The sequence below is a fragment of the Cetorhinus maximus genome, chromosome 34 (genome assembly GCF_964194155.1).
Source record: "Cetorhinus maximus chromosome 34, sCetMax3.hap1.1, whole genome shotgun sequence".
NCBI classification, from domain to species: Eukaryota; Metazoa; Chordata; class Chondrichthyes; order Lamniformes; family Cetorhinidae; genus Cetorhinus; species Cetorhinus maximus.
In genome coordinates this window covers 3,919,246-3,939,673 of record NC_135912.1, presented here as the reverse complement: position 1 = coordinate 3,939,673, position 20,428 = coordinate 3,919,246, and the positions used below count along the sequence as shown (strand labels likewise).

Here is a 20,428-nt window from a genome sequence, read left to right as displayed (position 1 = left end):
TCTCTCCCCCTAACACTGTATCAATCCCCAAACTAATCCCACTGCCCCACTCTCTCCCCATAGCCCTGTATCAATCTCAAACTAATCCCACTGCCCCACTCTCTCCCCATAGCCCTGTATCAATCCCAAACTAATCCCACTGCCCCACTCTCTCCCCATAACCCTCTAACAATCCCAAACTAATCCAACTGCCCCACTCTCTCCCCATAACCCTGTATCAATCCCAAACTAATCCAATGCCCTACTCTCTCCCCATAGCCCTGTATCAATCCCAAACTAATACCACTGTCCCACTCTATCCCTATAGCCCTGTATCAATCCCAAACTAATCCCACTGCCCCACTCTCTCCCCATAGCCCTGTATCAATCCCAAACTAATCCCACTGCCCCATTCTCTCCCCATAGCCCTGTATCAACACCAAACTAATCCCACTGCCCCACTCTCTCCCCACAGCCGTGTATTAATCCCAAACTAATCCCACTGCCCCACACTCTCCCCACAGCCCTGTATCAATCCCAAACTAATCCCACTGCCCCACTCTCTCCTCATAGCCCTGTATCAATCCCAAACTAATCCCACTGCCCCACTCTCTCCCCGTAGCCCTGTATCAATCCCAAACTTATCCCACTGCCCCACTCTCTCCCCATAGCCCTGTATCAATCTAAAACTAATCCCACTGCCCCGCTCTCTCCCCATAGCCCTGTATCAATCCTAAACTAATCCAACTGTCCCACTCTCTCCCCATAGCCCTGTAACAATCTCAAACTAATCCAATGCCCTACTCTCTCCCCATAGCCCTGTATCAATCCCAAACTAATCCCACTGCCTCGTGCTCTCCCCATAACCCTCTAACAATCCCAAACTAATCCAACTGCCCCACTCTCTCCCCATAACCCTGTATCAATCCCAAACTAATCCAATGCCCTACTCTCTCCCCATAGCCCTGTATCAATCCCAAACTAATACCAAAGCCCCACTCTATCCCTATAGCCCTGTATCAATCCCAAACTAATCCCACTGCCCCACTCTCTCCCCATAGCCCTGTATCAATCCCAAACTAATCCCACTGCCCCACTCTCTCCCCATAGCCCTGTATCAATCCCAAACTAATACCACTGCCTCACTCTCTCCCCACAACCCTGTATCAATCCCAAACTAATCCCACTGCCCCACTCTCTCCCCATAGCCCTGTATCAATCCCAAACTAATCCCACTGCCCCACTGTCTCCCCATAACCCTGTATCAATTTCCCAAACTAATCCCACTGCCCCACTCTCTCCCCATAAACTTGTATCAATCACAAACTAATCCTACTGCCCCACTCTCTCCCCATAGCCCTGTATCAATCCCAAACTAATCCAACTGCCCTGCTCTCTCCCCATAACCCTCTAACAATCCCAAACTAATCCAACCGCCCCACTCTCTCCCCATAACCCTGTATCAGTCCCAAACTAATCCCACTGCACCACTCTCTCCCCATAGCCCTGTATCAATCCCAAACTAATCCCACTGCCCCACTCTCTCCCCATAGCCCTGTATCAATCCCAAACTAATCCCACAGCCCCACTCTCTCCCCATAGCCCTGTATCAATCCCAAACTAATCCCACTGCCCCACTCTCTCCCCAAACCCCTGTATCAATCCCAAACTAATACCACTGCCCCACTCTCTCCCCATAGCCCTGTATCAATCCCAAACTAATACCACTGCCTCACTCTCTCCCCATAGCCCTGTATCAATCCCAAACTAATCCTACTGCCCCACTCTCTCCCCATATCCCTGTATCAATCACAAACTAATCCCATTGCCCCACTCTCTCCCCAGAGCCCTGTATCAATCCAAACTAATCGCACTGCCTCACTCTCTCCCCATAGACCTGTATCAATCCCAAACTAACCCCACTGCCCCACTCTCTCCCCATATCCCTGTATCAATTGCAAACTAATCCCACTGTCCCACTCTGTCCCCATAGACCTGTATCAATCCCAAACTAATCCCACTGCCCCACTCTCTCCCCATAGCCCTGTATCAATCCCAAACTAATCCCACTGCCCCTCTCTCTCCCCATAGCCCTGTATCAATCCCAAATTAATCCCACTGCCCTACTCCCTCCCCATAGACCTGTATCAATCCCAAACTAATCGTACTGCCCCACTCTCTCCCCCTAACACTGTATCAATCCCCAAACTAATCCCACTGCCCCACTCTCTCCCCATAGCCCTGTATCAATCTCAAACTAATCCCACTGCCCCACTCTCTCCCCATAGCCCTGTATCAATCCCAAACTAATCCCACTGCCCCACTCTCTCCCCATAACCCTCTAACAATCCCAAACTAATCCAACTGCCCCACTCTCTCCCCATAACCCTGTATCAATCCCAAACTAATCCAATGCCCTACTCTCTCCCCATAGCCCTGTATCAATCCCAAACTAATACCACTGTCCCACTCTATCCCTATAGCCCTGTATCAATCCCAAACTAATCCCACTGCCCCACTCTCTCCCCATAGCCCTGTATCAATCCCAAACTAATCCCACTGCCCCATTCTCTCCCCATAGCCCTGTATCAACACCAAACTAATCCCACTGCCCCACTCTCTCCCCACAGCCGTGTATTAATCCCAAACTAATCCCACTGCCCCACACTCTCCCCACAGCCCTGTATCAATCCCAAACTAATCCCACTGCCCCACTCTCTCCTCATAGCCCTGTATCAATCCCAAACTAATCCCACTGCCCCACTCTCTCCCCGTAGCCCTGTATCAATCCCAAACTTATCCCACTGCCCCACTCTCTCCCCATAGCCCTGTATCAATCTAAAACTAATCCCACTGCCCCGCTCTCTCCCCATAGCCCTGTATCAATCCTAAACTAATCCAACTGTCCCACTCTCTCCCCATAGCCCTGTATCAATCTCAAACTAATCCAATGCCCTACTCTCTCCCCATAGCCCTGTATCAATCCCAAACAAATCCCACTGCCTCGTGCTCTCCCCATAACCCTCTAACAATCCCAAACTAATCCAACTGCCCCACTCTCTCCCCATAACCCTGTATCAATCCCAAACTAATCCAATGCCCTACTCTCTCCCCATAGCCCTGTATCAATCCCAAACTAATACCACTGCCCCACTCTATCCCTATAGCCCTATATCAAACCCAAACTAATCCCACTGCCCCACTCTCTCCCCATAGCCCTGTATCAATCCCAAACTAATCCAATGCCCTACTCTCTCCCCATAGCCCTGTATCAATCCCAAACTAATACCACTGCCCCACTCTATCCCTATAGCCCTGTATCAATCCCAAACTAATCCCACTGCCCCACTCTCTCCCCATAGCCCTGTATCAATCCCAAACTAATCCCACTGCCCCACTCTCTCCCCATAGCCCTGTATCAATCCCAAACTAATACCACTGCCTCACTCTCTCCCCACAACCCTGTATCAATCCCAAACTAATCCCACTGCCCCACTCTCTCCCCATAGCCCTGTATCAATCCCAAACTAATCCCACTGCCCCACTGTCTCCCCATAACCCTGTATCAATTTCCCAAACTAATCCCACTGCCCCACTCTCTCCCCATAAACTTGTATCAATCAAAAACTAATCCTACTGCCCCACTCTCTCCCCATAGCCCTGTATCAATCCCAAACTAATCCAACTGCCCTGCTCTCTCCCCATAACCCTCTAACAATCCCAAACTAATCCAACCGCCCCACTCTCTCCCCATAACCCTGTATCAGTCCCAAACTAATCCCACTGCACCACTCTCTCCCCATAGCCCTGTATCAATCCCAAACTAATCCCACTGCCCCACTCTCTCCCCATAGCCCTGTATCAATCCCAAACTAATCCCACAGCCCCACTCTCTCCCCATAGCCCTGTATCAATCCCAAACTAATCCCACTGCCCCACTCTCTCCCCAAACCCCTGTATCAATCCCAAACTAATACCACTGCCCCACTCTCTCCCCATAGCCCTGTATCAATCCCAAACTAATACCACTGCCTCACTCTCTCCCCATAGCCCTGTATCAATCCCAAACTAATCCTACTGCCCCACTCTCTCCCCATATCCCTGTATCAATCACAAACTAATCCCATTGCCCCACTCTCTCCCCAGAGCCCTGTATCAATCCAAACTAATCGCACTGCCTCACTCTCTCCCCATAGACCTGTATCAATCCCAAACTAACCCCACTGCCCCACTCTCTCCCCATATCCCTGTATCAATTGCAAACTAATCCCACTGTCCCACTCTGTCCCCATAGACCTGTATCAATCCCAAACTAATCCCACTGCCCCACTCTCTCCCCATAGCCCTGTATCAATCCCAAACTAATCCCACTGCCCCTCTCTCTCCCCATAGCCCTGTATCAATCCCAAATTAATCCCACTGCCCTACTCCCTCCCCATAGACCTGTATCAATCCCAAACTAATCGTACTGCCCCACTCTCTCCCCCTAACACTGTATCAATCCCCAAACTAATCCCACTGCCCCACTCTCTCCCCATAGCCCTGTATCAATCTCAAACTAATCCCACTGCCCCACTCTCTCCCCATAGCCCTGTATCAATCCCAAACTAATCCCACTGCCCCACTCTCTCCCCATAACCCTCTAACAATCCCAAACTAATCCAACTGCCCCACTCTCTCCCCATAACCCTGTATCAATCCCAAACTAATCCAATGCCCTACTCTCTCCCCATAGCCCTGTATCAATCCCAAACTAATCCCACTGCCCCACTCTCTCCCCATAGCCCTGTATCAATCCCAAACTAATCCCACTGCCCCATTCTCTCCCCATAGCCCTGTATCAACACCAAACTAATCCCACTGCCCCACTCTCTCCCCACAGCCGTGTATTAATCCCAAACTAATCCCACTGCCCCACACTCTCCCCACAGCCCTGTATCAATCCCAAACTAATCCCACTGCCCCACTCTCTCCTCATAGCCCTGTATCAATCCCAAACTAATCCCACTGCCCCACTCTCTCCCCGTAGCCCTGTATCAATCCCAAACTTATCCCACTGCCCCACTCTCTCCCCATAGCCCTGTATCAATCTAAAACTAATCCCACTGCCCCGCTCTCTCCCCATAGCCCTGTATCAATCCTAAACTAATCCAACTGTTCCACTCTCTCCCCATAGCCCTGTATCAATCTCAAACTAATCCAATGCCCTACTCTCTCCCCATAGCCCTGTATCAATCCCAAACTAATCCCACTGCCTCGTGCTCTCCCCATAACCCTCTAACAATCCCAAACTAATCCAACTGCCCCACTCTCTCCCCATAACCCTGTATCAATCCCAAACTAATCCAATGCCCTACTCTCTCCCCATAGCCCTGTATCAATCCCAAACTAATACCAAAGCCCCACTCTATCCCTATAGCCCTGTATCAATCCCAAACTAATCCCACTGCCCCACTCTCTCCCCATAGCCCTGTATCAATCCCAAACTAATCCCACTGCCCCACTCTCTCCCCATAGCCCTGTATCAATCCCAAACTAATACCACTGCCTCACTCTCTCCCCACAACCCTGTATCAATCCCAAACTAATCCCACTGCCCCACTCTCTACCCATAGCCCTGTATCAATCCCAAACTAATCCCACTGCCCCACTGTCTCCCCATAACCCTGTATCAATTTCCCAAACTAATCCCACTGCCCCACTCTCTCCCCATAAACTTGTATCAATCACAAACTAATCCTACTGCCCCACTCTCTCCCCATAGCCCTGTATCAATCCCAAACTAATCCAACTGCCCTGCTCTCTCCCCATAACCCTCTAACAATCCCAAACTAATCCAACCGCCCCACTCTCTCCCCATAACCCTGTATCAGTCCCAAACTAATCCCACTGCACCACTCTCTCCCCATAGCCCTGTATCAATCCCAAACTAATCCCACTGCCCCACTCTCTCCCCATAGCCCTGTATCAATCCCAAACTAATCCCACAGCCCCACTCTCTCCCCATAGCCCTGTATCAATCCCAAACTAATCCCACTGCCCCACTCTCTCCCCAAACCCCTGTATCAATCCCAAACTAATACCACTGCCCCACTCTCTCCCCATAGCCCTGTATCAATCCCAAACTAATACCACTGCCTCACTCTCTCCCCATAGCCCTGTATCAATCCCAAACTAATCCTACTGCCCCACTCTCTCCCCATATCCCTGTATCAATCACAAACTAATCCCATTGCCCCACTCTCTCCCCAGAGCCCTGTATCAATCCAAACTAATCGCACTGCCTCACTCTCTCCCCATAGACCTGTATCAATCCCAAACTAACCCCACTGCCCCACTCTCTCCCCATATCCCTGTATCAATTGCAAACTAATCCCACTGTCCCACTCTGTCCCCATAGACCTGTATCAATCCCAAACTAATCCCACTGCCCCACTCTCTCCCCATAGCCCTGTATCAATCCCAAACTAATCCCACTGCCCCTCTCTCTCCCCATAGCCCTGTATCAATCCCAAATTAATCCCACTGCCCTACTCCCTCCCCATAGACCTGTATCAATCCCAAACTAATCGTACTGCCCCACTCTCTCCCCCTAACACTGTATCAATCCCCAAACTAATCCCACTGCCCCACTCTCTCCCCATAGCCCTGTATCAATCTCAAACTAATCCCACTGCCCCACTCTCTCCCCATAGCCCTGTATCAATCCCAAACTAATCCCACTGCCCCACTCTCTCCCCATAACCCTCTAACAATCCCAAACTAATCCAACTGCCCCACTCTCTCCCCATAACCCTGTATCAATCCCAAACTAATCCAATGCCCTACTCTCTCCCCATAGCCCTGTATCAATCCCAAACTAATACCACTGTCCCACTCTATCCCTATAGCCCTGTATCAATCCCAAACTAATCCCACTGCCCCACTCTCTCCCCATAGCCCTGTATCAATCCCAAACTAATCCCACTGCCCCATTCTCTCCCCATAGCCCTGTATCAACACCAAACTAATCCCACTGCCCCACTCTCTCCCCACAGCCGTGTATTAATCCCAAACTAATCCCACTGCCCCACACTCTCCCCACAGCCCTGTATCAATCCCAAACTAATCCCACTGCCCCACTCTCTCCTCATAGCCCTGTATCAATCCCAAACTAATCCCACTGCCCCACTCTCTCCCCGTAGCCCTGTATCAATCCCAAACTTATCCCACTGCCCCACTCTCTCCCCATAGCCCTGTATCAATCTAAAACTAATCCCACTGCCCCGCTCTCTCCCCATAGCCCTGTATCAATCCTAAACTAATCCAACTGTCCCACTCTCTCCCCATAGCCCTGTATCAATCTCAAACTAATCCAATGCCCTACTCTCTCCCCATAGCCCTGTATCAATCCCAAACTAATCCCACTGCCTCGTGCTCTCCCCATAACCCTCTAACAATCCCAAACTAATCCAACTGCCCCACTCTCTCCCCATAACCCTGTATCAATCCCAAACTAATCCAATGCCCTACTCTCTCCCCATAGCCCTGTATCAATCCCAAACTAATACCACTGCCCCACTCTATCCCTATAGCCCTATATCAAACCCAAACTAATCCCACTGCCCCACTCTCTCCCCATAGCCCTGTATCAATCCCAAACTAATCCAATGCCCTACTCTCTCCCCATAGCCCTGTATCAATCCCAAACTAATACCACTGCCCCACTCTATCCCTATAGCCCTGTATCAATCCCAAACTAATCCCACTGCCCCACTCTCTCCCCATAGCCCTGTATCAATCCCAAACTAATCCCACTGCCCCACTCTCTCCCCATAGCCCTGTATCAATCCCAAACTAATACCACTGCCTCACTCTCTCCCCACAACCCTGTATCAATCCCAAACTAATCCCACTGCCCCACTCTCTCCCCATAGCCCTGTATCAATCCCAAACTAATCCCACTGCCCCACTGTCTCCCCATAACCCTGTATCAATTTCCCAAACTAATCCCACTGCCCCACTCTCTCCCCATAAACTTGTATCAATCACAAACTAATCCTACTGCCCCACTCTCTCCCCATAGCCCTGTATCAATCCCAAACTAATCCAACTGCCCTGCTCTCTCCCCATAACCCTCTAACAATCCCAAACTAATCCAACCGCCCCACTCTCTCCCCATAACCCTGTATCAGTCCCAAACTAATCCCACTGCACCACTCTCTCCCCATAGCCCTGTATAAATCCCAAACTAATCCCACTGCCCCACTCTCTCCCCATAGCCCTGTATCAATCCCAAACTAATCCCACAGCCCCACTCTCTCCCCATAGCCCTGTATCAATCCCAAACTAATCCCACTGCCCCACTCTCTCCCCATAGCCCTGTATCAATCCCAAACTAATACCACTGCCCCACTCTCTCCCCATAGCCCTGTATCAATCCCAAACTAATACCACTGCCTCACTCTCTCCCCATAGCCCTGTATCAATCCCAAACTAATCCTACTGCCCCACTCTCTCCCCATATCCCTGTATCAATCACAAACTAATCCCATTGCCCCACTCTCTCCCCAGAGCCCTGTATCAATCCAAACTAATCGCACTGCCTCACTCTCTCCCCATAGACCTGTATCAATCCCAAACTAACCCCACTGCCCCACTCTCTCCCCATATCCCTGTATCAATTGCAAACTAATCCCACTGTCCCACTCTGTCCCCATAGACCTGTATCAATCCCAAACTAATCCCACTGCCCCACTCTCTCCCTAGCCCTGTATCAATCCCAAACTAATCCCACTGCCCCTCTCTCTCCCCATAGTCCTGTATCAATCCCAAATTAATCCCACTGCCCTACTCCCTCCCCATAGACCTGTATCAATCCCAAACTAATCGTACTGCCCCACTCTCTCCCCCTAACCCTGTATCAATCCCCAAACTAATCCCACTGCCCCACTCTCTCCCCATAGCCCTGTATCAATCTCAAACTAATCCCACTGCCCCACTCTCTCCCCATAGCCCTGTATCAATCCCAAACTAATCCCACTGCCCCACTCTCTCCCCATAACCCTCTAACAATCCCAAACTATTCCAACTGCCCCACTCTCTCCCCATAACCCTGTATCAATCCCAAACTAATCCAATGCCCTACTCTCTCCCCATAGCCCTGTATCAATCCCAAACTAATACCACTGCCCCACTCTATCCCTATAGCCCTGTATCAATCCCAAACTAATCCCACTGCCCCACTCTCTCCCCATAGCCCCGTATCAATCCCAAACTAATCCAATGCCCTACTCTCTCCCCATAGCCCTGTATCAATCCCAAACTTATCCCACTGCCCCACTCTCTCCCCATAGCCCTGTATCAATCTAAAACTAATCCCACTGCCCCGCTCTCTCCCCATAGCCCTGTATCAATCCTAAACTAATCCAACTGTCCCACTCTCTCCCCATAGCCCTGTATCAATCTCAAACTAATCCAATGCCCTACTCTCTCCCCATGGCCCTGTATCAATCCCAAACTAATCTCACTGCCTCGTGCTCTCCCCATAACCCTCTAACAATCCCAAACTAATCCAACTGCCCCACTCTCTCCCCATAACCCTGTATCAATCCCAAACTAATCCAATGCCCTACTCTCTCCCCATAGCCCTGTATCAATCCCAAACTAATACCACTGCCCCACTCTATCCCTATAGCCCTATATCAAACCCAAACTAATCCCACTGCCCCACTCTCTCCCCATAGCCCTGTATCAATCCCAAACTAATCCAATGCCCTACTCTCTCCCCATAGCCCTGTATCAATCCCAAACTAATACCACTGCCCCACTCTATCCCTATAGCCCTGTATCAATCCCAAACTAATCCCACTGCCCCACTCTCTCCCCATAGCCCTGTATCAATCCCAAACTAATCCCACTGCCCCACTCTCTCCCCATAGCCCTGTATCAATCCCAAACTAATACCACTGCCTCACTCTCTCCCCACAACCCTGTATCAATCCCAAACTAATCCCACTGCCCCACTCTCTCCCCATAGCCCTGTATCAATCCCAAACTAATCCCACTGCCCCACTGTCTCCCCATAACCCTGTATCAATTTCCCAAACTAATCCCACTGCCCCACTCTCTCCCCATAAACTTGTATCAATCACAAACTAATCCTACTGCCCCACTCTCTCCCCATAGCCCTGTATCAATCCCAAACTAATCCAACTGCCCTGCTCTCTCCCCATAACCCTCTAACAATCCCAAACTAATCCAACCGCCCCACTCTCTCCCCATAACCCTGTATCAGTCCCAAACTAATCCCACTGCACCACTCTCTCCCCATAGCCCTGTATCAATCCCAAACTAATCCCACTGCCCCACTCTCTCCCCATAGCCCTGTATCAATCCCAAACTAATCCCACAGCCCCACTCTCTCCCCATAGCCCTGTATCAATCCCAAACTAATCCCACTGCCCCACTCTCTCCCCAAACCCCTGTATCAATCCCAAACTAATACCACTGCCCCACTCTCTCCCCATAGCCCTGTATCAATCCCAAACTAATACCACTGCCTCACTCTCTCCCCATAGCCCTGTATCAATCCCAAACTAATCCTACTGCCCCACTCTCTCCCCATATCCCTGTATCAATCACAAACTAATCCCATTGCCCCACTCTCTCCCCAGAGCCCTGTATCAATCCAAACTAATCGCACTGCCTCACTCTCTCCCCATAGACCTGTATCAATCCCAAACTAACCCCACTGCCCCACTCTCTCCCCATATCCCTGTATCAATTGCAAACTAATCCCACTGTCCCACTCTGTCCCCATAGACCTGTATCAATCCCAAACTAATCCCACTGCCCCACTCTCTCCCCATAGCCCTGTATCAATCCCAAACTAATCCCACTGCCCCTCTCTCTCCCCATAGCCCTGTATCAATCCCAAATTAATCCCACTGCCCTACACCCTCCCCATAGCCCTGTATCAATCCCAAACTAATCGTACTGCCCCACTCTCTCCCCCTAACCCTGTATCAATCCCCAAACTAATCCCACTGCCCCACTCTCTCCCCATAGCCCTTTATCAATCTCAAACTAATCCCACTGCCCCACTCTCTCCCCATAGCCCTGTATCAATCCCAAACTAATCCCACTGCCCCACTCTCTCCCCATAACCCTCTAACAATCCCAAACTAATCCAACTGCCCCACTCTCTCCCCATAACCCTGTATCAATCCCAAACTAATCCAATGCCCTACTCTCTCCCCATAGCCCTGTATCAATCCCAAACTAATACCACTGCCCCACTCTATCCCTATAGCCCTGTATCAATCCCAAACTAATCCCACTGCCCCACTCTCTCCCCATAGCCCTGTATCAATCCCAAACTAATCCAATGCCCTACTCTCTCCCCATAGCCCTGTATCAATCCCAAACTAATCCCACTGCCCCACTCTATCCCTATAGCCCTGTATCAATCCCAAACTAATCCCACTGCCCCACTCTCTCCCCATAGCCCTGTATCAATCCCAAACTAATACCACTGCCTCACTCTCTCCCCACAACCCTGTATCAATCCCAAACTAATCCCACTGCCCCACTCTCTCCCCATAGCCCTGTATCAATCCCAAACTAATCCCACTGCCCCACTGTCTCCCCATAACCCTGTATCAATTTCCCAAACTAATCCCACTGCCCCACTCTCTCCCCATAACCTTGTATCAATCCCAAGCTAATCCTACTGCCCCACTCTCTCCCCATAGCCCTGTATCAATCCCAAACTAATCCAACTGCCCTGCTCTCTCCCCATAACCCTCTAACAATCCCAAACTAATCCAACCGCCCCACTCTCTCCCCATAACCCTGTATCAGTCCCCAACTAATCCCACTGCACCACTCTCTCCCCATAGCCCTGTATCAATCCCAAACTAATCCCACTGCCCCACTCTCTCCCCATAGCCCTGTATCAATCCCAAACTAATCCCACTGCCCCACTCTCTCCCCATTGCCCTGTATCAATCCCAAACTAATCCCACTGCCCCACTCTCTCCCCATAGCCCTGTATCAATCCCAAACTAATACCACTGCCCCACTCTCTCCCCATAGCCCTGTATCAATCCCAAACTAATACCACTGCCTCACTCTCTCCCCATAGCCCTGTATCAATCCCAAACTAATCCTACTGCCCCACTCTCTCCCCATATCCCTGTATCAATCACAAACTAATCCCATTGCCCCACTCTCTCCCCAGAGCCCTGTATCAATCCAAACTAATCGCACTGCCTCACTCTCTCCCCATAGCCCTGTATCAATCCCAAACTAACCCCACTGCCCCACTCTCTCCCCATATCCCTGTATCAATTGCAAACTAATCCCACTGTCCCACTCTGTCCCCATAGACCTGTATCAATCCCAAACTAATCCCACTGCCCCACTCTCTCCCCATAGCCCTGTATCAATCCCAAACTAATCCCACTGCCCCACTCTCTCCCCATAGCCCTGTATCAATCCCAAATTAATCCCACTGCCCTACTCCCTCCCCATAGACCTGTATCAATCCCAAACTAATCGTACTGCCCCACTCTCTCCCCCTAACCCTGTATCAATCCCCAAACTAATCCCACTGCCCCACTCTCTCCCCATAGCCCTGTATCAATCTCAAACTAATCCCACTGCCCCACTCTCTCCCCATAGCCCTGTATCAATCCCAAACTAATCCCACTGCCCCACTCTCTCCCCATAACCCTCTAACAATCCCAAACTAATCCAACTGCCCCACTCTCTCCCCATAACCCTGTATCAATCCCAAACTAATCCAATGCCCTACTCTCTCCCCATAGCCCTGTATCAATCCCAAACTAATACCACTGCCCCACTCTATCCCTATAGCCCTGTATCAATCCCAAACTAATCCCACTGCCCCATTCTCTCCCCATAGCCCTGTATCAATCCCAAACTAATCCCACTGCCCCATTCTCTCCCCATAGCCCTGTATCAACACCAAACTAATCCCACTGCCCCACTCTCTCCCCACAGCCGTGTATTAATCCCAAACTAATCCCACTGCCCCACACTCTCCCCACAGCCCTGTATCAATCCCAAACTAATCCCACTGCCCCCACTCTCTCCTCATAGCCCTGTATCAATCCCAAACTAATCCCACTGCCCCTCTCTCTCCCCATAGCCCTGTATCAATCCCAAATTAATCCCACTGCCCTAGTCTCTCCCCATCGCCCTGTATCAATCCCAAACTAATCGTACTGCCCCACTCCCTCCTCATAGCCCTGTATCAATCCCAAACTAATCCCACTGCCCCACTCTCTCCCCATTGTCCTGTATCAATCCCAAACTAATCCCACTGCTCCACTCTCTCCCCATAACCCTGTATCAATCCCCAAACTAAACCCACTGCCCCACTCTCTCCCCATAGCCCTGTATCAATCCCAATAACCCTTTGTGTAATTTTTCTGCCAATCCTTCTCACTGTTGAAACTGTTTGAAATAATGAGTGCTCGACTCCAGATCAGGGTGTAAATTGATTTTCCATCACCAGAGGGCAGTTAGAATTCACTGTCTCTCCCCAGCCCTACCCCCAGGCCAGTCAGGGGCTCACAGCCATATGGTAACCTCTGGGGTCACGTCCTGAAGGGATTTGGGTGCCACATTGCAGGTGGGGGAGGGGGTGAGGGAGTGGTGCGGAATGGGGTGGGGGGTGTGGTGGGGCACAGCTTGGGGAAGGGGGTGGGGCAGAGGGTGGGTCGGGGGGGTGGGGTATGGGATGGGAGAGGGGCAGGGGGTCGGGTGTGGGGGGGCGAGGGGGTGGGCTGGAGGTGGACGAGGGTTGGAGCACACGGAGGGTGTTGGGGGTCAGGGGTGGGGAAGGATGTGGGTCTGGGTGTGGGGTGGGGCTGGAGGAGAGGGTGAGGAGGGAGTTGGGTATGTTGTGGGGGAGTGTTGTGGGGGAGGGGGTGGGGTATGTTGTGGGGGAGGGGTTGGGGAGGGGGTGGGGTATATTGTGGGGGAGGGGGTGGGGTATGTTGTGGGGGAGTGTTGTGGGGGAGGGGGTGGGGTATGTTGTGGGGGAGGGGTTGGGGAGGGGGTGGGGTATATTGTGGGGGAGGGGGTGGGGTATGTTGTGGGGGAGGGGGTGGGGTATGTTGTGGGGGAGGGGGTGGGGTATGTTGTGGGGGAGGGGTTGGGGTATGTTGTGGGGGAGGGGGTGGGGAGGGGGTGGGGTATGTTGTGGGGAAGAGGCCTGTCTCAGTGACCGGTCAGTGTGTCTCCCCCTGCAGTGACCGGTCAGTGTCTCTCCCCCTGCAGTGACCGGTCAGTGTGTCTCTCCCCCTGCAGTGACCGGTCAGTGTGTCTCTCCCCCTGCAGTGACCGGTCAGTGTCTCTCCCCCTGCAGTGACCGGTCAGTGTGTCTCTCCCCCTGCAGTGACCGGTCAGTGTGTCTCTCCCCCTGCAGTGACCGGTCAGTGTGTCTCTCCCCCTGCAGTGACCGGTCTGTATGTCTCTCCCCCTGCAGTGACCGGTCTGTGTGTTTCTCCCCCTGCAGTGACCGGTCTGTGTCTCTCTCTCCCCCTGCAGTGACCGGTCAGTGTGTCTCCCCCTGCAGTGACCGGTCTGTGTGTCTCTCCCCCTGCAGTGACCGGTCTGTGTGTCTCTCCCCCTGCAGTGACCGGTCTGTGTCTCTCTCCCCCTGCAGTGACTGGTCTGTGTGTCTCTCCCCCTGCAGTGACCGGTCTGTGTCTCTCTCCCCCTGCAGTGACCGGTCTGTGTGTCTCTCCCCCTGCAGTGACCGGTCAGTGTGTCTCCCCCTGCAGTGACCGGTCTGTGTGTCTCTCCCCCTGCAGTGACCGGTCTGTGTGTCTCTCCCCCTGCAGTGACCGGTCAGTGTGTCTCCCCCTGCAGTGACCGGTCTGTGTGTCTCTCCCCCTGCAGTGACCGGTCTGTGTGTCTCTCCCCCTGCAGTGACCGGTCTGTGTCTCTCTCCCCCTGCAGTGACTGGTCTGTGTGTCTCTCCCCCTGCAGTGACCGGTCTGTGTCTCTCTCCCCCTGCAGTGACCGGTCTGTGTGTCTCTCCCCCTGCAGTGACCGGTCAGTGTGTCTCCCCCTGCAGTGACCGGTCTGTGTGTCTCTCCCCCTGCAGTGACCGGTCTGTGTCTCTCTCCCCCTGCAGTGACTGGTCTGTGTCTCTCTCCCCCTGCAGTGACCGGTCTGTGTCTCTCTCCCCCTGCAGTGACCGGTCTGTGTGTCTCTCCCCCTGCAGTGACCGGTCTGTGTGTCTCTCCCCCTGCAGTGACCGGTCTGTGTCTCTCCCCCTGCAGTGACCAGTCTGTGTCTCTCCCCCTGCAGTGACCGGTCTGTGTCTCTCCCCCTGCAGTGACCAGTCTGTGTGTCTCTCTCCCCCTGCAGTGACCAGTCTGTGTGTCTCTCTCCCCCTGCAGTGACCGGTCTGGACGGGCGCTGGACGGTGGGGATGGAGCTGAGCTGCTTGGTCTCGCTGCTCTGCATCATCGGCCTGGCTCTGGCCACAGGCCTCGTCTCCTCCGTGTGGATCAGATTTAAAGACTCCGGGAAGGACCCTCATGGCAGGCGGAGCGAGGGGAGGGTCCGTGATCCTCGAGGAGCCTCCCTGGCAGCTCACTCCACAGACTGGGCAGGGGCTCTGACCCCCTGACCCTCCTCAACGAAGGGCCCTCATTCAGGCTCAGGTGGTCCTGGGGTCACTGGGGGCTGGGCCAGGGGGAGCTCACTCCGACCCTCGATCCTCACTCACCCCTCACTCGCCCCTCACTCTCTCCCCCTCACTCACCCCTCACTCGCCCCTCACTCTCTCCCCCTCACTCGCCCCTCACTTGCCCCTCACTCGCCCCTCACTCTCTCCCCTCACTCGCCCCTCGCTCTCTCCCCTTCACTCGCCCCTCACTCTCTCCCCCTCACTCGCCCCTCACTCTCTCCCCCTCACTCGCCCCTCACTCTCTCCCCTCACTCGCCCCTCACTCTCTCCCCATTCTCTCCCATCACTCGGACGCCCTATCCTCACTCTCCCCCATTACTTGCCCCTCATTCTCTCCCCTCACTCACCCCTCACTCACCCCTTACTCTCTCCCCTCACTCGAACCCTCACTCTGACCCTCTCCCCTCACTCTGACCCTCTCCCCTCACTCTGACCCTCTGTCCTCACTCTGACCCTCTGTCCTCACTCTGACCCTCTTCCCTCACTCTGACCCTCTGTCCTCACTCTGACCCTCTGTCCTCACTCTGACCCTCTTCCCTCACTCTGACCCTCTTCCCTCACTCTGACCCTCTGTCCTCACTCTGACCCTCTCCCCTCACTCTGACCCTCTGTCCTCACTCTGACCCTCTCCCCTCACTCTGACCCTCTCCCCTCACTCTGACCCTCTGCCCTCACTCTGACCCTCTGTCCTCACTCTGACCCTCTTCCCTCACTCTGACCCTCTGCCCTCACTCTGACCCTCTCCCCTCACTCTGACCCTCTCCCCTCACTCTGACCCTCTGCCCTCACTCTGACCCTCTGTCCTCACTCTGACCCTCTTCCCTCACTCTGACCCTCTGTCCTCACTCTGACCCTCTCCCCTCACTCTGACCCTCTGTCCTCACTCTGACCCTCTGTCCTCACTCTGACCCTCACCCCTCACTCTGACCCTCTCCCCTCACTCTGACCCTCTCCCTCACTCTGACCCTCTGCCCTCACTCTGACCCTCTGTCCTCACTCTGACCCTCTCCCCTCACTCTGACCCTCTTCCCTCACTCTGACCCTCTCCCCTCACTCTGACCCTCTTCCCTCACTCTGACCCTCTTCCCTCACTCTGACCCTCTCCCCTCACTCTGACCCTCTGTCCTCACTCTGACCCTCTGCCCTCACTCTGACCCTCTGCCCTCACTCTGACCCTCTCCCCTCACTCTGACCCTCTGTCCTCACTCTGACCCTCTGTCCTCACTCTGACCCTCTCCCCTCACTCTGACCCTCTGCCCTCACTCTGACCCTCTGTCCTCACTCTGACCCTCTCCCCTCACTCTGACCCTCTCCCCTCACTCTGACCCTCTCCCCTCACTCTGACCCTCTCCCCTCACTCTGACCCTCTGCCCTCACTCTGACCCTCTGTCCTCACTCTGACCCTCTCCCCTCACTCTGACCCTCTCCCCTCACTCTGACCCTCTCCCTCACTCTGACCCTCTGTCCTCACTCTGACCCTCTCCCCTCACTCTGACCCTCTCCCCTCACTCTGACCCTCTCCCTCACTTTGATTCACCAGATCAGAACTGCCGGGTGGGCTAATGGTTAATAACACAGCTCAGTCCCAGACAAACACTGATCTCAGTCTCAGTCTCTGAACAAACACTCGAATCCACTGCAATTATAACAGAGAGAGAGGGACACGGACACACGCACACACACACACACACACACACACACAAACACACACAGATACACACAAACAATCACACACACACACACACAAACACACACAGATACACACAAACAAACACACACACACTCACTCAAATACTCACACACACACAAACACACACAGATACACACAAACAATCACACACACACACAAACACACCCAAATACTCACACACACACACACAAATACTCACACACACACACACAAATACTCACACACACACAGAAACACACTCAAATACACACACACACACACACAAACACACAAATACTCACACACACACACAATCACACACACACAAACACACTCAAATACACACACACAATCACACACACACACACACACACACACACAAACACACTCAAATACACACACACAATCACACACACACACACACACAGACACACCCGCACACAGACACACACACCCACAAACACACGCACACACACACAATCACACACACACACGCAGAGACACGCACACACACACACACACAGACACACCCGCACACAGACACACACACATGCACACAGACACGCACAAACCCACACACACACGCACACAGACACACACACACCCACGCACACACGCACACACCCACACACACACGCACACAGACACGCACACACAGGCACACACACACACACAGACACAGATGCACACGCACACAGACACACACACGCACTCACACAGAGGCACACATACAGACACACGCACACATATCGAGTAACACGCGCAAACACAGATGTGCACACACATACATAGACAGACATATCCAGATACACCTTCCCCACCAACGCACAAACCAACACATAGACATTTTTACACCCTGCCCCCCCGCAGTCCCAGACTCCCCAGCCAACGGAAATCACTTCTTTCTATTGATCTTATCTGTTCCCCTTAATATCTTGAAAACTTTGATAAAATCACTCCTAACCTCATAAATCCAACGCTCTAGTTTGTGTGATCGCTGCTCGTAATTTAACCCTTGGTGTCCAGGTCTCATTCTGGTAAATCTACACAGTGCTCCCTCCAGGGCCAATACCCCCTCTCCCTAGGGGGTGATGACCAGACGGGCAGACAGTAACTGCAGGTGTGGTCCAACCAGGGCTTTGCATAGCCTAAGCTTATCTTCAGCTGTGTTCTCGTCTATAGATATAAAGATATAGATAAGAAGCCTTGTTGCATTATGTTTCTTCATCAGGACTCTATGCCCCAACCTCCGCCTGTCCTACCCATCAACATGTGGTGAGGCCATCTATTGCCTGCCTAAAAGCCACTATGTCTCGAGGCACTGAGTATGTCAGTTTTCAGACTGGGAGTTGGGGGGCTGGGTTGGGTGTGAGGGCAAAGTGGTGGAGGTGCAGGTCCCGGAGGGTGGACATGTAGTCGGGGGAAGTGAGAAACAGAACGTTGGGAAGATCCCTCTCCCCACCCAATTTGGGCCAGCTCTATATATACAGACCATATGTTTCAGGCTAAAGCAATGAATTATATTTCTTTGCATGATGTAAGTTTATACACACACACACAAAAAAATATGGGCCTATTGAGGCTTTTTCTACCAGGTTATACTGCAAAGGATCCATCAGAGCAACCAAAAATGTGGCCCTTGTTCATTTACCCCACTGCTGCCGTTCAGTTATCCTATGCTTAATATGTTGTGTACAAGATGCTTGATTTGTAAATAAACCAAACCCTTATGGCAAGACTGCTATTGTGCCATTTTTGTCGCGCCCGACACTGTTTGTGCCTCTCAGCCACGCCTCTGAGTGAGAATGCCGTGGGTCCAAGGCACACTCCAGAGACTTGAGAGCAGGAATCTGGGCGGATGCTCTCAGTGGAGTACCGTGGGAATGCTGTACTGCTGGAGATGTCATCTTCCAGCTGGGAAACATAAAGCTGAAACCCTGCCCACTCTCTCAGGCCGGTGTAAAAGATCCCACGCTGATATTTTGAAGAAGAACAGGGGAATGCCCTGGCCAACATTCAGCCCTCAATCAACATCACAAAATCAGATTGTCTGATCCTCATCGAGTTTTCTGCACTGGATGGCCGACTTCTCGTGTGCCGCATTGGCACTGACCACCTCGGCCACTGCCTCCCAAGCCGGAGTGGTGAGACCGATGGGCCTCCTGAGGCCAGAGCGGGGCTGGAGGACATCACAGAGGCCCTCCACAGCATCCAAAGACACCCAAGGGATGTGTCACTGAATCAGGGGGGCTGCTATCTCCCTGGCTGTTGCGGCCATGTCTTCATTGGGCCAGTCCTGTGCTGTGAGCAGTGAGAAGGGTGTGCATTACTGCATGTAAATATAGAGTGAGGAAGCGATGAGGAATGGCTTGGCGGGCCAATCACAGGCCACTTGCTAGCTAGGCCGGGTGTTTCCCGTTACAGTGTAATTTATGAGGCCGTGTGTGAAATTCTGTCATCGCAGCGATCAGGTAAAATGTCGTTTCACACCCGTCACAGCACTTAGTGCAAATCAAGGCCCACTGACTCTCATAGACAGTCCCACACGCACCAACTATCACTGGGGTACGGGTCCCACACACACTGACTCTCACTGGGGTACGGGTCCCACACACACTGACTCTCACTGGGGTACGGGTCCCACACACACTGACTCTCACTGGGGTACGGGTCCCACACACACTGACTCTCACTGGGGTACGGGTCCCACACACACTGACTCTCACTGGGGTACAGGTCCCACACACACACTGACTCTCCTCGGGTACGGGTCACACACACACACTGACTCTCACTGGGGTACGGGTCCCACACACACACTGACTCTACTCGGGTACGGGTCCCACACACACTGACTCTCACTGGGGTATGGATCCCACACACACTAACTCTCACTGGGGTACGTGTCCCACACACACTGACTCTCACTGGGGTACGGGTCCCACACACACTGACTCTCACTGGGGTACGGGTTCCACACAAACTGACTCTCACTGGGGTACGGGTCCCACACACACTGACTCTCACTGGGATACGGGTCCCACACACACAATGACTCTCCTCGG

At 52.8% G+C, this 20,428-nt stretch overlaps 1 protein-coding gene across 4 annotated transcripts in view; it reads left to right on the top strand.

Annotated features, from left to right (window-relative positions):
• LOC144671824 (uncharacterized) overlaps positions 1-20,428 on the top strand; it is a 52,397-nt gene that overhangs the window by 12,053 nt on the left and 19,916 nt on the right. Inside the window, exon 5 of one of the 4 annotated variants that reach the window (XM_078533875.1) lies at positions 15,402-15,634. The exons of the other annotated variants lie outside the window; for them this stretch is intronic. Coding sequence (XP_078390001.1) covers positions 15,402-15,634 — 233 coding nt within the window. Of the gene's footprint in view, positions 1-15,401; positions 15,635-20,428 lie in introns of those variants that run through there. 4 annotated transcript variants of the gene reach the window in all.